The 13283-nt window shown below is 40.9% G+C and overlaps 1 protein-coding gene across 2 annotated transcripts in view; it reads left to right on the top strand.

The window, feature by feature from the left end:
• Ptp69D (Protein tyrosine phosphatase 69D) overlaps positions 1–13283 on the top strand; it is a 194057-nt gene that overhangs the window by 126613 nt on the left and 54161 nt on the right. Inside the window, exon 26 of one of the 2 annotated variants that reach the window (XM_069837082.1) lies at positions 6518–7645. The exons of the other annotated variant lie outside the window; for it this stretch is intronic. Coding sequence (XP_069693183.1) covers positions 6518–6628 — 111 coding nt within the window. The 3' untranslated portion in view covers positions 6629–7645. Of the gene's footprint in view, positions 1–6517; positions 7646–13283 lie in introns of those variants that run through there. 2 annotated transcript variants of the gene reach the window in all.

The following is a 13283-nucleotide window of genomic DNA, read 5'->3' as shown; positions in this document are numbered from 1 at the left end:
AATCTGTTAGTTGACTATATATTAAAAATGGAGGAAAGTTTGTTTGGCCTAACCACTTATGACCTGAGACTTCAAGCGTACCAGTGGGCTGAAAAGTTGGGTAAAGTTCACAGTTTTTCGAAGACAAAAGAAATAGCTGTCAAAGACTGGTTGTCTGGTTTAAGGGTTCGTCATCCACAGTTGGCTTTGAGAAAACCTGAAGCCACCAGTGCAGCCAGAGCAGCTGCATTTAACAAAGTAAATGTCGGAAAGTTCTTTGATCTATTAACCCGTGTTTTTTTAAGAAAATGGGTTCACGCCGGAGAAAATCTACAACTGTGATGAAACAGGAGTTACGATTGTGCCAACACATAGATCAAATATACTTTCTTTTAAAGGGTAGGAAGCGAGTTGGAGTTCTGACATCCGCCGAGAGGGGGAAGACGATCAGCATTGAAGTATGTTTCAATGCAGCGAGGACATACATGGCACCTACTTTTATATTCCCTCGAGTCCGTGCAAATAATCAACTGATGAATGACTGCCCACCTGGAGCAACAGCTGAATACCACCCAAGTGGATGGATGCAGTCCGAAATATTCCGAGGTTTGTTATGTGGAGTCGAGCAACCAAAGAATCACCTGTTCTTCTACTAGATGGCCATTTCACACATACAAAAAACATGGCTGTGATTGATTATGTAAGAGATAATTGTGTTATATTGCTACTCTTCCCACTGCACTGTACACATCGCTTACAACCCCTGGACGTAAGCTTAATGAAACCTTTGAGCGTGTTTTATGATCAAGAAGTTGTCGTTTGGCTGAGATCAAATCCAGGTCGTGTTGTAACACAATTTCAAGTTGCGAAGCTTTATTCCAGTGCCTTTGTAAGAGCAGCAACATTGATCACAGGAATAAATGGCTTTCGTAAGACTGGCATTTGGCCTGTCAATCCATACGTGTTTGGTGAACATGACACCGAAAAATCAAAAGAAAACTAAGCTTTACGCCTGAGGACATCCTGCCAATTCCCAGTTGTAGCAGTCTTAATTTGAGAAAGAAGACACGAAAACAAGGAAAGACTGCCATGCTAACTGAGTCGGTATGTAAAAATGAACTGCAAATGGAAATCGACAGCAAGGCTAAAAAAAACGACAAAAGAAGGGCAATGTGAAGAAAAACAATATTTTTACCCCTGATCCTACTGCAGACTTAGTGACAAAAGAAAAACAAGTGAATTGCAAAAGTACAACTAAGAAATCAGTTTGCATGAGCTTAGGAATTAAATGCAAGAACCAAAGATCTCATTCTTCTTCTTCATCATCTGATATTTCTGACGCAGAATGCTTATATTGCGGATATTTGCACTCCGAGTCTACTGAAGGATGGATCCAATGTTGGAAGTGCAACAAATGGGCACACTGTTCTTGTGCAGGCGAGGAGGATGAAGACGACGAGGCCGTTCATCTTTGTGCACTCTGTCAACAGTAACAGCCCCATCTTACCCCACCTGGTGGGGCAAGATGAAGTTTTGACCACTCTTCAGAAAATTGTTTTTGTATATTAGCTAAATAAAGTGTACCTTTAAGTTGTACTATAGTTTTGTACTTGAATGTGTAAGAATACACATATTTCTTTTTCAAGTTAATTGAACGTGTTTTTCTTGTAATTATAAGCCTCCAAACACTAAATTCCGCGTCTTGCCCCACTCTCCCCTATATTTGATGCATGTTGAGAAAATAATTTGAAACATTTTGACATACAATAGATAAACAGAGTAACTGTTAGCGCATCTGACCGCAAAACCAGGTTGTCCGGGTTCGAATTCCAGTCGGGGCAAGTTGTCTGGTTGATTTTTTTCTGGGGTTTTCTCTCAACCCAATATGAACAAATGCTGGGTAACTATCGGTGCTGGACCCCAGACTCATTTCACAAGCATTATCACCTTCATCTCATTCAGACGCTAAATAACTTGAGATGTTGACAGTGTCGTAAAATAACCCACTAAAAAATGTTTAATAAAGTGAATAGTACGAATTGATAGTTTTCTGCAAACGTTTTCTTACTTTAAAAATTTGTTCACTGTGTAGCAGTATGTCATGCTATGGTGTTTATTAAATAAGCATAATAATTAAGCACTTGCAAGATTAGGCAGTATGCAGGAAAAGTTAGGGCCCTTTTGTCTACTGATGGTTGTCACTTCATTTACTTGAAAATGTCTTCAAATTACCACAAAATATTTCCTTTATTTACTTTGGTTATGTTTTAATGTAGATTTAATATAGAATTTGATCTGAACAAATGTAACATTGTAAAATTCCTTTGCAGAACGAAAGTTACATTTGTTCTAAACTTCGAATTTTAGACGCAGTACACCATCAAGATCTGAGACTTGCAATGGGAGCTTTCCGAACTAGTCGGAAAGAGAGTCTCTACTGCGAGTCTGGGGAATTGTCTCTGTATCGGCGACGAAAGCTTTTGTTGTGCGCATATGGGCTAAAACTGCTCACACGGCCTGGGCACAACACGTTCAAAAATTTTCATTCCTCCCCGTTTGATCACTGGTACAGAGAGAACCCACGGCGTCCTCGTCCACTGGTGTCCGGTTTCGTGATATTCTTTCTGATCTGGACATCACACTGGCAACAGTGATGGGAGTTCAACACCCTTCCATTATGATTCGTCCCCTGTTTGATTTATGCCTGAGCCAAAGTTTTAAAACATTTATTCCCCCTTTTATTTATCGCCAACGTTTTACTGAATTGCTATCAAAATTCCCCGATTTTAGTCTAATATTTACTGACGGATCGCGTGTTAATGATTATGTAGGTTGCTCCTTCATCGCAAACGGTCAAACATACAAATTTAAGATGACGTCATATGCCAGAGTTTTTAGTACATAGTTATATGCTGTCTACTGGGTATTATTGTTTTTAACCAGGGAACCTCGGGGCAGATTTCTTATCTACTCCTATTCTTTAAGCTCCATTCAGTCTCTACAGTCTTACTCTGACGATCCTCTTATTCTACGAATCCAGGCTCTTTTCCACTCACTCCTCTCGACGGGTTCCGAAGTCGGAGTAGAATGGATCCCGGGCCATGTTGGGATTCAGGGAAATGAGGAGGTAGATGCTGCAGCCAAGGATGCAGCATTGAATGGTACACTGGCATATTATCGTGAGAGGTGGCGATACGTCTTCAACATTTTGAAACATTTAATTTGGCGGCAATGGGAGGAAGAATGGTCTGCACAACAAGGAAATAAATTACGTAGGATAAAGGAAAGTGTTCGGAAATGGGATTCGTCTAAAACAGCGTCACGACGTGAAGAAGTTTTAGTTACGCGGTTGAGGATTGGCCACTGCCGTTTTACACATAACCATCTTTCAAAATGGTGAACCTCCTCCGGTGTGTGACACGTGCCATGTTCCAGTTTCGGTGGAACATATGTTATTGCATTGTAGGAAATACGGCCGTGCTCGACGTCAATATGCGATAGATCCGACGCTGCGTGACGCTCTTGGAAACGATTTTAATTGTGTGAACGCAGTTTTAAAGTTTTTATCAAGTACAGTTCTTCACAACATCATTTAATTTTTTATCGGCCCCTAGACTCTTTACATCTAGGGGATACACTATCCACATTCCATCTGCCCTGTACTCGGACCTTTACATCCGATTACGTTTTATGTATTAATATTTATGGTCACCAGACATTTTACATTTGGTGGCGGTTTTAGTAACTGACTTCCTTGTGATATATATATATATATATATTGTGAATTTTATTTCAACTCAACAATAGGATTTTATTCTTCCCACAATAATTCCTTTCTACAATTCGCCTTAAACGCTCTCGTCAACAATTGGATTTTCACTCAACACGGTATTCGTTATAGCACTCCACCGACGACAATGACAATTTACTTGGACTAGTACGAACAACAATGAACTGTTAATCTTAACTAATATTTACAAAGCACTATTTACAAATCAGAACTATCAGTTCTCAGTTCACAGTTCTTCTAGCTCAGTCACTCGAGTTCACAGTATCTCGAACCACAGACCTTCAGAGACAGTCCACTGTACTCGAACTCAGGTCCCTCCAACTGCGGTCCACTGCACTCGAACTCAGGCCTTCGGATGCTGATACAGTTGCGGACGCACACTCGAGTCGAACTCCGGTACACAAGACTGGCTTGCTTGCTCTGGCTTTCTCACTGACTGGCTGACTAATCAACTGAAAACTCCTCGAGTTCGCTGGCGTTTCTTCTTTTATAGCGAAATCATAGTTGCGAGAAATTTCTACAGGTGTGCAGAGAATTATCTGGATATCTCCACTTCGACGCACTTCTCGAAGAGTCGGGAGGGTCCGACCCCCCTTTTCCGTACGCAGCAGTTGCGCGCGCGCACTCTCCCTCGTCGGGTAGGCCCTTTCCCCTCTCACCGCGCGCCGTCCCTCAGTGATCCGTGAAGCCCGCGCGATCTGCTTTCTTGTGGGACGCTGGTCGTGAGTTCGAATCTCACGTCGCTGTCCCAATATATATATATATATATATATATATATATATATATATATATATATCTTGTTTGTGCCTTCTGGTTTTTGACACCGAGATTTTAATTTATGTCGATTTTACGTCTACCAGTTTTAAATTGAGTTATTGTACTGACTCTTGCACAAGGGCGCAAATAGCTATAGACGTTGACGCGCCCTTTAAACCCCATTAATAATAATAATAATAATAATAATAATAATAATAATAGTAATAATAATTACTTACTTACTGGCTTTTAAGGAACTCGGAGGTTCATTGCCGCCCTCACATAAGCCCGCCATTGATACCTATCCTGAGCAAGATTAATCCAGTCTCTACCATCATATCCCACCTCCCTCAAATCCATTTTAATATTATCTTCCCATCTACGTTTCGGCCTCCCCAAAGGTCTTTTTCCCTCCGGCCTCCCAACTAACACTCTGTATGCATTTCTGGATTCGCCCATACGTGCTACATGACCTGCCCATCTCAAACGTCTGGATTTAATGTTCCTGATTATGTCAGGTGGAGAATACAATGCGTGCAGAATAATAATAATAATAATAATAATAATAATAATAATAATAATAATAATAATAATAATAGGACCGCATCTGGAGGACCTGAGTTCAATGTGCAGTGAACTTGAATAGTGAGAGGCGAACAAACTGAGAACTGACAGTTTTGTTCTGCACATAGTGCATTGTGAACATTAATTGAAATTAGGAGTACATTGTTGCTCTTCTCAATAATACACTTCGTGTATTGTAGTTGTCATCGTGTGGAGTGAATAACGACTATTGTGTTGCTGTGTTGAGTGCAATACCCATTGTTGTAGAGTGAATTATTAGAAATAAAAGTCACATTGTTATCGGGTGTGTGGTATGTATGTATTTATTCACACTGCAATGGTATAGGCCTATACCCGGTGGCAGTGGTAAATAATTGCACTCAATAATGACAATAATAAACTTATTAATTAAAAATACAATTAATAATAATACTAATAATTAATAATACTAATAATAATAATAATAATAATAATAATAATAATAACCTAAATTAAATGAAGCACGATAATTAAATGAAGAACGATCACTTAAAATAACATTTAAAATAAATCTAATTTGTATCTTAAAACTAAGTTCGAACTAAAACCCACGAGTATAATATGTTCATATCTGCACAAGTACCTTTCAACATTACACTCATTTCGCTGTCAACTCACTCACTGCACTGGAACTACGACACATTTCACTGATTCTATCCTGATTCCACTAACACTTCAAAAACATTTCACTGTTCAAATACTTTGCACTGCCACTATAAACTATTAGGCTTCACTGACAGGAACACGTTTCACTTATACAACACACTTCATTGACACAACACACTTCACTGACACAACATAATTCTTAACTGATAGAACACTTCAATAACAAAATAGCAATTACACCCTTTAAATACTGTGTATAATTACCGTCTATTAGTAAAGTCCTTAAGCCTATTTTTAAATACATTTTTGGTTGTTGGAAAAGCTTTTAGTAAGTCTGCAGGTAAAGCATTCCAGTCCATGATAGTACGATTAAGAAAAGAAAACTTTCCAGTGTCCTTCCTCTGTCTTCTTTCCCTCAATTTATATGAGTGGTCGTTCCTTGAAGAGTAATTTGGCGGCTGCAACCTATTTTTTATTTATCTCCAGGCATACTCACCTCTGTATCTTTTGAACAGTGCGCATAATCGAATTCGCGTTCTCCTGTCCGTGAGTGTGTCCCATTTTAATGGTGAATTTTTCCGACAACACTTGAGAGCCCGTGGTACGAGGCGCATCCAGAAAGTAAGTTTCCCTATTTTTTTTAAAAAAAGAACACACACTTTCAGGAAAACATTTATTGGCAACAGGTACAGCAATGTTTCAGCTATTTTTCAACATAGCCACCATCAGAATTGAGACACTTGTCGTATCGTGGGATCAACTTTTGTATCCCTCTGTCGTAGAACTCTGCCGCCTGTGAATGGAACCAGCGTGTGACAGACGTCTTCAGCTCTTCGTCGTTGCCAAAACGCTCACCGGAGAACAGGAATTTCTCGAGGTGCAAGAAAACGTGAAAATCGCTGGGAGCAAGATCAGGACTGTAGGGTGGATGATCAAACAACTCCCAGCCAAATTCCGTCAAAACAGCTGCTGTGCGCCGAGCCGTATGTGGACGAGCATTGCCATGGAGGAGCACAACGCCTGCAGTAAACATTCTACGCATCTTGTTTTGAATGGCACGTCGCAATTTTCGCAGTGTTTCACAGTAACGGTCAGCGTTCACTGTTTCACCTCTTGGAAGGAAGTCAATGAGCAGAATGCCCTTCCTGTTCCAGAACACCGTGCACATCACTTTCCGTACCGACAGCGTCTGTTTGAATTTCGTCCTGACCGGAGATCCACTATGCCGCAATGCATTGACTGCTGCTTGGTTTCCGGAGTGCAGTGCGAAATCCAAGTCTCATCGCCCGTGACGATCCTGTCGAGGAACTCGTCGCCGTCATCGTAATAAAGTTGCAGAAATGTCAGTGCTGCTCCTAAACGTTGCATTTTGTGTTCGGGCGTCAGGTGTTTCGCCACCCACCTGGCACACACTTTTTTGAACAGCAGGTGCTTAGTGACAGTCTCATGCAACAAGGATCGCGATATGTGTGGAAAATGGCTGCTCAGCTCCGTAATCGTGAAGCGACGGTTCTCCATGGTGCACTGCCGCACCAGCTCAACACGATCATCGTTGATGAGGGACGGTCGCCCACTGGGCTCTTCATCATGGACACTTTGACGACCTTCGGAAAACTGCCTACACCAGCGACGCACCATCTGCTTACTCATGATGTTCGGCCCATAGACCTGACAGAGCTGCCGATGAATTTCAATTGGCGCAATGCGGCGGCGGGAGAAGGAAAAAGAGCTTCCATTTCGGACCACTGCTGCCACGGTACTGGCACCAGGCGGGACCTGTCCGGCTAGCATATGATTGATACGTCATAGATCTGTTACGCATGCGTAATTGACACGGCTAATTACGTATACTTTCAAGGGGAAAAAATCGGGAAACTTACTTTCTGGATGCGCCTCGTAAAAGTAGAATAAAAGTCACAATATGTATGTACTTTTTCTGTGAACTATAAATAATAAATATTAAAGATCTGTCGTATATCTGCAAAGATCGACAGATTGAGCATTTGTGAAATATGCAAAAAAAAAAAAAAAAAATCTTTGTGAGTTTGTCTCTATTTCAGTATAGTAAAATTTGATATCTGTTTAGTTTATTAGTGGTGATTTTTTTTTAATGTTTCACGGACTTACGGTCTTACTAATAAAAACTCTATATACAGACGTTTAACTGTTTTATACTTATATAATGAGTAGCTCATTTATACGTCGTGTGTAAATTCCTTGCTAATAATCACTACATAAGTCGCGTATAACAGTACAACTGTTACACAGCTATGTCATAGTTTCGTCATTACTTCGTTACGAAAGATAATAGAATGTCTGAGGTTCTCTATTGCATCCGGTAGAGCGCTCTAGTGTGGCGTGTTAAGTATCGATAGTACAACTGGCTCTAATCGATTACCATACTATATTTTGGTCAAAGAGTACAAGCTACAGTAATATTATTCTAATTATTCTGTGCTCTTTGGTTTGTTCTTCTTTGGTTACTAGGCAAACATCATCATAAAATGACAGTCGATAGGAACAGCTGTTAGAGGGGCGGCCATTTTTTCTCTATATACAACGATTAAACAAGGGGTTTCGTGTATATAACTCCTGCAAAGCAATTCCCATTATATAGTTACAGGCTGTTTATACGTCCATCGCTTCTGCATGGTTTATTAGTAAAGTTTTCTGTCTCAACTCTGCATGTCTAGTATAAAAACTACACACGGTTTATTAGTAAGACTGTTAATGAATAACCCTCTATAATGGAATTTCAAGTGCGTAGTCAAAATATCGCATTCACATTCAAACGGGAGCCAGGCTACTTTATCTGCGCCACACAGTAATACTTTTATTCCTATTAATTCCTTCTATTACTTTTCTTCTACTACTAATACTTGTACTGCTATTAATTTTTTCTACTATTACTTTTATTCTACTACTAATACTACTTCTGCTACTGCTTTTTCATCTATGATTACTACTTCGTTTTCTACTATGCCTACGTCTACTTACAATTCTTTTTATAATTCCTCCTCATCTATTTCTATAGTGATTTTAAACGTAGTAATTCAATTATTCGTTGTCTTGTGTATGTGTGCCCTGGGTATCCAATCGCGCATAGTGCCTTGTACAGGGACATCATTTAATTTTTACTTCAATTTTTATTGTACCTGAGTTTTTGAATGTACTTCACTCCCACCCTTTCTACTAATGAAGTTCAACCGTCCTCCACACAGATCCAAGACCGCATACAGTCATAGTAGCCTTACGGTCATAGTAAACAGTATGCTCAAAAAATATGTTCGCGTTTTCCAGTGACGAAAGAGCTTTCAATATTGAATCATTTTCGCACAGGTACTGTCGTCCATTTGTCTACGTCGTATCCCGGTTTCCCCCACCAGCTTTTATTCGCCAGCTAGTGGCTGGGCTCTCCTAGCTCTTTTCTGAGTACATTAATTTCTGTTAGGAATTGGACGTCTACGTAATATTATACAACTGTTTTAAATAACTTCAATAAAAGGGCCTCGTTGAGTAATTAACTGTCACGTGATTTCCTCCCTTTCTACGACCCTACGACATAACCACTTGGACGGACAGCAGATAGTATGTCTGAGTAATTTTATCTTTTCGGATCGGACAGAAGTGAAGATTGAATTTACAGTACGTAAGGTACTCTTTTATAGAGTAGGTACAGAATTATTTCAACATGAGTTACTAGTACGAAGGACGAAACTGGTAATTGGGATTAGGTACAATAGTCTATAGTGCAATAATATGCACAAAAGAACTGAAGCGTGTATCGAAATGAACGGCCACCATTTTAAAATGTGTTTAAATATCCATATTATGATTATTTTTTAATTTAACTTCATTCTCTATATTGTATGCTAATGTGCTGTAGACAGTATAATATACACTGCATAATGAATACGTCCACATGGACAGCTCAGTTCGTGAGTAAAAACAATCATTGTTAATACTGTACTGTATTTTGATTAAACAAAAATCTAATGAAAATTTTCAAACTAAAAAGCGCGATATTTCCTAGTTTACGTAAATGGATGAACTACTTTTCTTCCCTCCTATACCTAGTGAAGTGATTTGTTTGTATTCTACGCCAGTATCATCGAACTCCAGTCGTGGAAAGGGGTAACAAACGGCGTTGATCCAGAGGTATAGCCAGGTTAATATTAAAAATGTTAGTAAAAATAATATGATGTCCCTGTATCTTGCACTTGGAATATGTTCCAATGGCGGAAACTTTCTTTGAGTGTCTGTACATATTTTACCGGTACCTTATATTTCTGTACATGCATGTTTAATTTCTTATTATTAAAGTCCTATTGGTACTTAAAATTCAGGAATTTGTGTTAATAATTGATTATTTAATGGTATTTTAAAAGTGATAATGGATAAGGAAAATTGCAAAATTTTACTGTACATAACTTGCAATGACATACACCAGCCGCGGCGAAAATGCGACTCACGAGCACATTGTGGCTCGCAAGGATATCTGTGCATTTCTACCTCCCACAACTCCCACTCTCTCACTCACTGGAGTCAAACTCCGTTCCATTTGTATTTGCCTCTGATCTGCGAGTGGCGTATCGTCGCAATGTCTCTCTCCAATACATCTATATCTACAAAAACGAAAGTTTCAAGTAGGATGGGAGGACGCATTTTTTTGCTGCCAATGTGGTGAGAATACTCCAGTATTTTCCATGTTTACAGTCTCTTCCAAATATTGCTCCTCATAAATTACATAATTACATTGAGATGCTGAACATTCTTAAACAAGAATTTGTGGAACACAGATTTCATGATTTAAGAAATTTAGAGCATGACATATCTCTGTACGTCGACCCTTTTTCAGCAGATGTACGAATGATGCGGTTAGATCCTCAATCTGAACTCATAGATTTACAATGTGATGTTGCAAAGAAAGCTAGATGTACGGACTTGACAGATGTTGAACTTTTCAAATCTTTGTCAAAAAATAAGTATCCGAAACTTCGTTCTTTCGCTTGCTCTGTTGTTCGCTACAACTTACGTTTGTGAAAAATTATTTTCAATAATGAAAATAGTGAAAACCAAATGTAGATCACGACTGACAGACAAACACCTTCGTGATCAACTACGACTGGCAGTAAATGACTTAATTCCTGACTTTGAAACTCTGACGCACAGACATTCTGAAGACAGTTAATTTCAGGTCGTGATAATGTGGCCTATGTTTTCTTGTACATTTCTCTTTTCGTTGTACGTACGAAACATTAGTTTGTAGCCTTGTACTGTATAAAATTATATTTAAATGCTGGACGTAAGGAAAATGAAAATCCGTTACTGAGTTAGACAGTTGCTTCATTTCCCCTTCGGGTGTCCGCCTCCCTCCACAGGTGCTATGCACGTTGCAGGTTACACAGTGGCTCGGCGCACGAACTCTTCTTCGCCACGGCTGACATACGAGGCCTGTCTAAAAAGTATCCGACCTTTAGCCAGAAAAAATATTTCAAATACCTGACGGGGTTGGGACCCTAATCCCCTTCAAAGTAGGCCCCTTGTGCTTGCACACACTTAGCCCACCGATCCTTCCACTGCCGGAAACACCTCTGGAAGTCTTCTTTTGGAATGGTGTTCAGCTCCGTCATCGCGTTCCGCATTATCTCTTCTCTACTCTCAAAACGGGATCCTTTCAGTGGTGTCTTCAATTTTGGAAACAACCAGAAGTCGCAAGGAGCCAGGTCTGGAGAGTAGGGAGGTTGGCGAACGGTTGTAATTCCATGTTTGGCCAAGAAAGTGTGGATCAATTGGGATGAATGTGCGGGGGCGTTGTCGTGATGCAAGTGCCAGTTGTTCGCCGTCCACATGTCTGGTCTTTTGCGCCGAACTGCATCATGGAGTCGCCGGAGAACATCGTGATAGTACTCCTTTATCACCGTTTGTCCTTCCGGTGCGTATTCGTGATGCACAATTCCACGGACATCAAAGAAAACAGTCAGCATCACCTTGATTTTGCTTCGCACCTGCCGCGCTTTCTTCGGCCTTGGAGACTCGGGATGCTTCCATTGCGACGACTGTCTTTTTGTTTCTGGGTCGTATCCGTACACCCATAACTCATCTCCAGTTATCACGGTGTTCAGAAACCCAGGATCAGTGTTGGCGGTGTCCAGAAGGTCCTGTGCAACGTCACGACGGAGGTCTTTTTGTTCCGGGGACAACAACTTGGGCACGAATTTCGCAGCCACTCGGTTCATGTTCAAATCATCACGCAAAATTGCATGTGCAGAATCTTTACTCACTCCAACCTCTTCGGCAATCTCCCGCACGGTCAAACGACGATCTGTCGTCACCAAATTTCGCACCCTCTCAACAACAGCTGCACTCCGAGCAGTTTGGGGCCTGCCACAACGCTGCTCACTCTCCGCTGATGTGCGGCCATCTTTGAATCGGTTGAACCACTCCTTAATTTGTGTTACACCCATCGCATCTTCCCCAAACACCTGCTGAATCTTACGAATTGTTTGACTTTGAGAATCACCAAGCTTTTGACAAAATTTGATGCAGTATCTTTGCTCAATTCGTTCAGTCATATTGCGAGAAAACTAAATCCGACAAACACTTAGAACAGCACCTTACTTGGCGACCACCAGCCGGTGACTGGCACAAGCGAATGCGGTGAAAAAATCAAGCATGCGCATTACGGTTCCTTCTTCCACCGTGCACAGTGGCGCCGCCTTAGAATCACTACTTTGCCCGGGAAAATTTAAGGTCGGATACATTTTAGACAGGCCTCGTACACTAACTGTACTCACATTGTAATGTAAGCTGGCCTATGCCACTGGCATAATTCATACTCACTGCTATCTGGGGATGTCTGATAAAGATGCACAGTTGCTGTCCCTGCTGTGGATATTAGGAGTGATCGACAAAGAAATACATGTGACATTTTGCTGCGTTATTTTGAAATGAGTATTACTGTACCTAACTGTGCTTGGGAAAATCACAGCATATGTTCACAGCTGACATGTGCTCCATAATATGGAAATGAGCACTGCAGTGCTAGATTTGTTTCAAATTTGCAGAGATTCACAGTAAAGGGATTCACAGCAATTATTTTTCGATGTGCTGGTAATCTCAGAATATTGTGACAGCTGCAACGGGGTTCGAACACGCGTCCGACAGGGCGCGCGGCAGACGAAACGCTGGTACGGGGAGCATCTGCATGCTGAAGGGCAGAGGGGGTGTATTACATCAACGCGGCGAGGGGAGGTTGCGCGCGCAGCTGCTACTTGTGGAGTGAAGGGGGGACGGACCCTCTCGAATCGTCCAGAGGAGTCCGTCGAAGTGGAGATATCCAGATAATTCGAGAGAGCTATCTCTGGACACCCGTAGAAATTTCTCGTAACTATGGTTTAGCTATAAAAGAAGAAACGCGAGCGAACTTGAGCAGTTTCAGTTTATTCAGCCAGTCAGTAAGCTAGCGTTGTGAACAGAGCAAGTCAGCCAGTCTTGTGTACCGGAGTTCGACTTGAGTGTGCGTCCGCAACTGTGTCAGCATCCGAA

Source organism: Periplaneta americana, chromosome 10, assembly GCF_040183065.1.
Source record: "Periplaneta americana isolate PAMFEO1 chromosome 10, P.americana_PAMFEO1_priV1, whole genome shotgun sequence".
Lineage (NCBI taxonomy): Eukaryota > Metazoa > Arthropoda > Insecta > Blattodea > Blattidae > Periplaneta > Periplaneta americana.
Note: the sequence above shows the minus strand (reverse complement) of the source record. Positions and strands in the feature narration are given on the sequence as shown.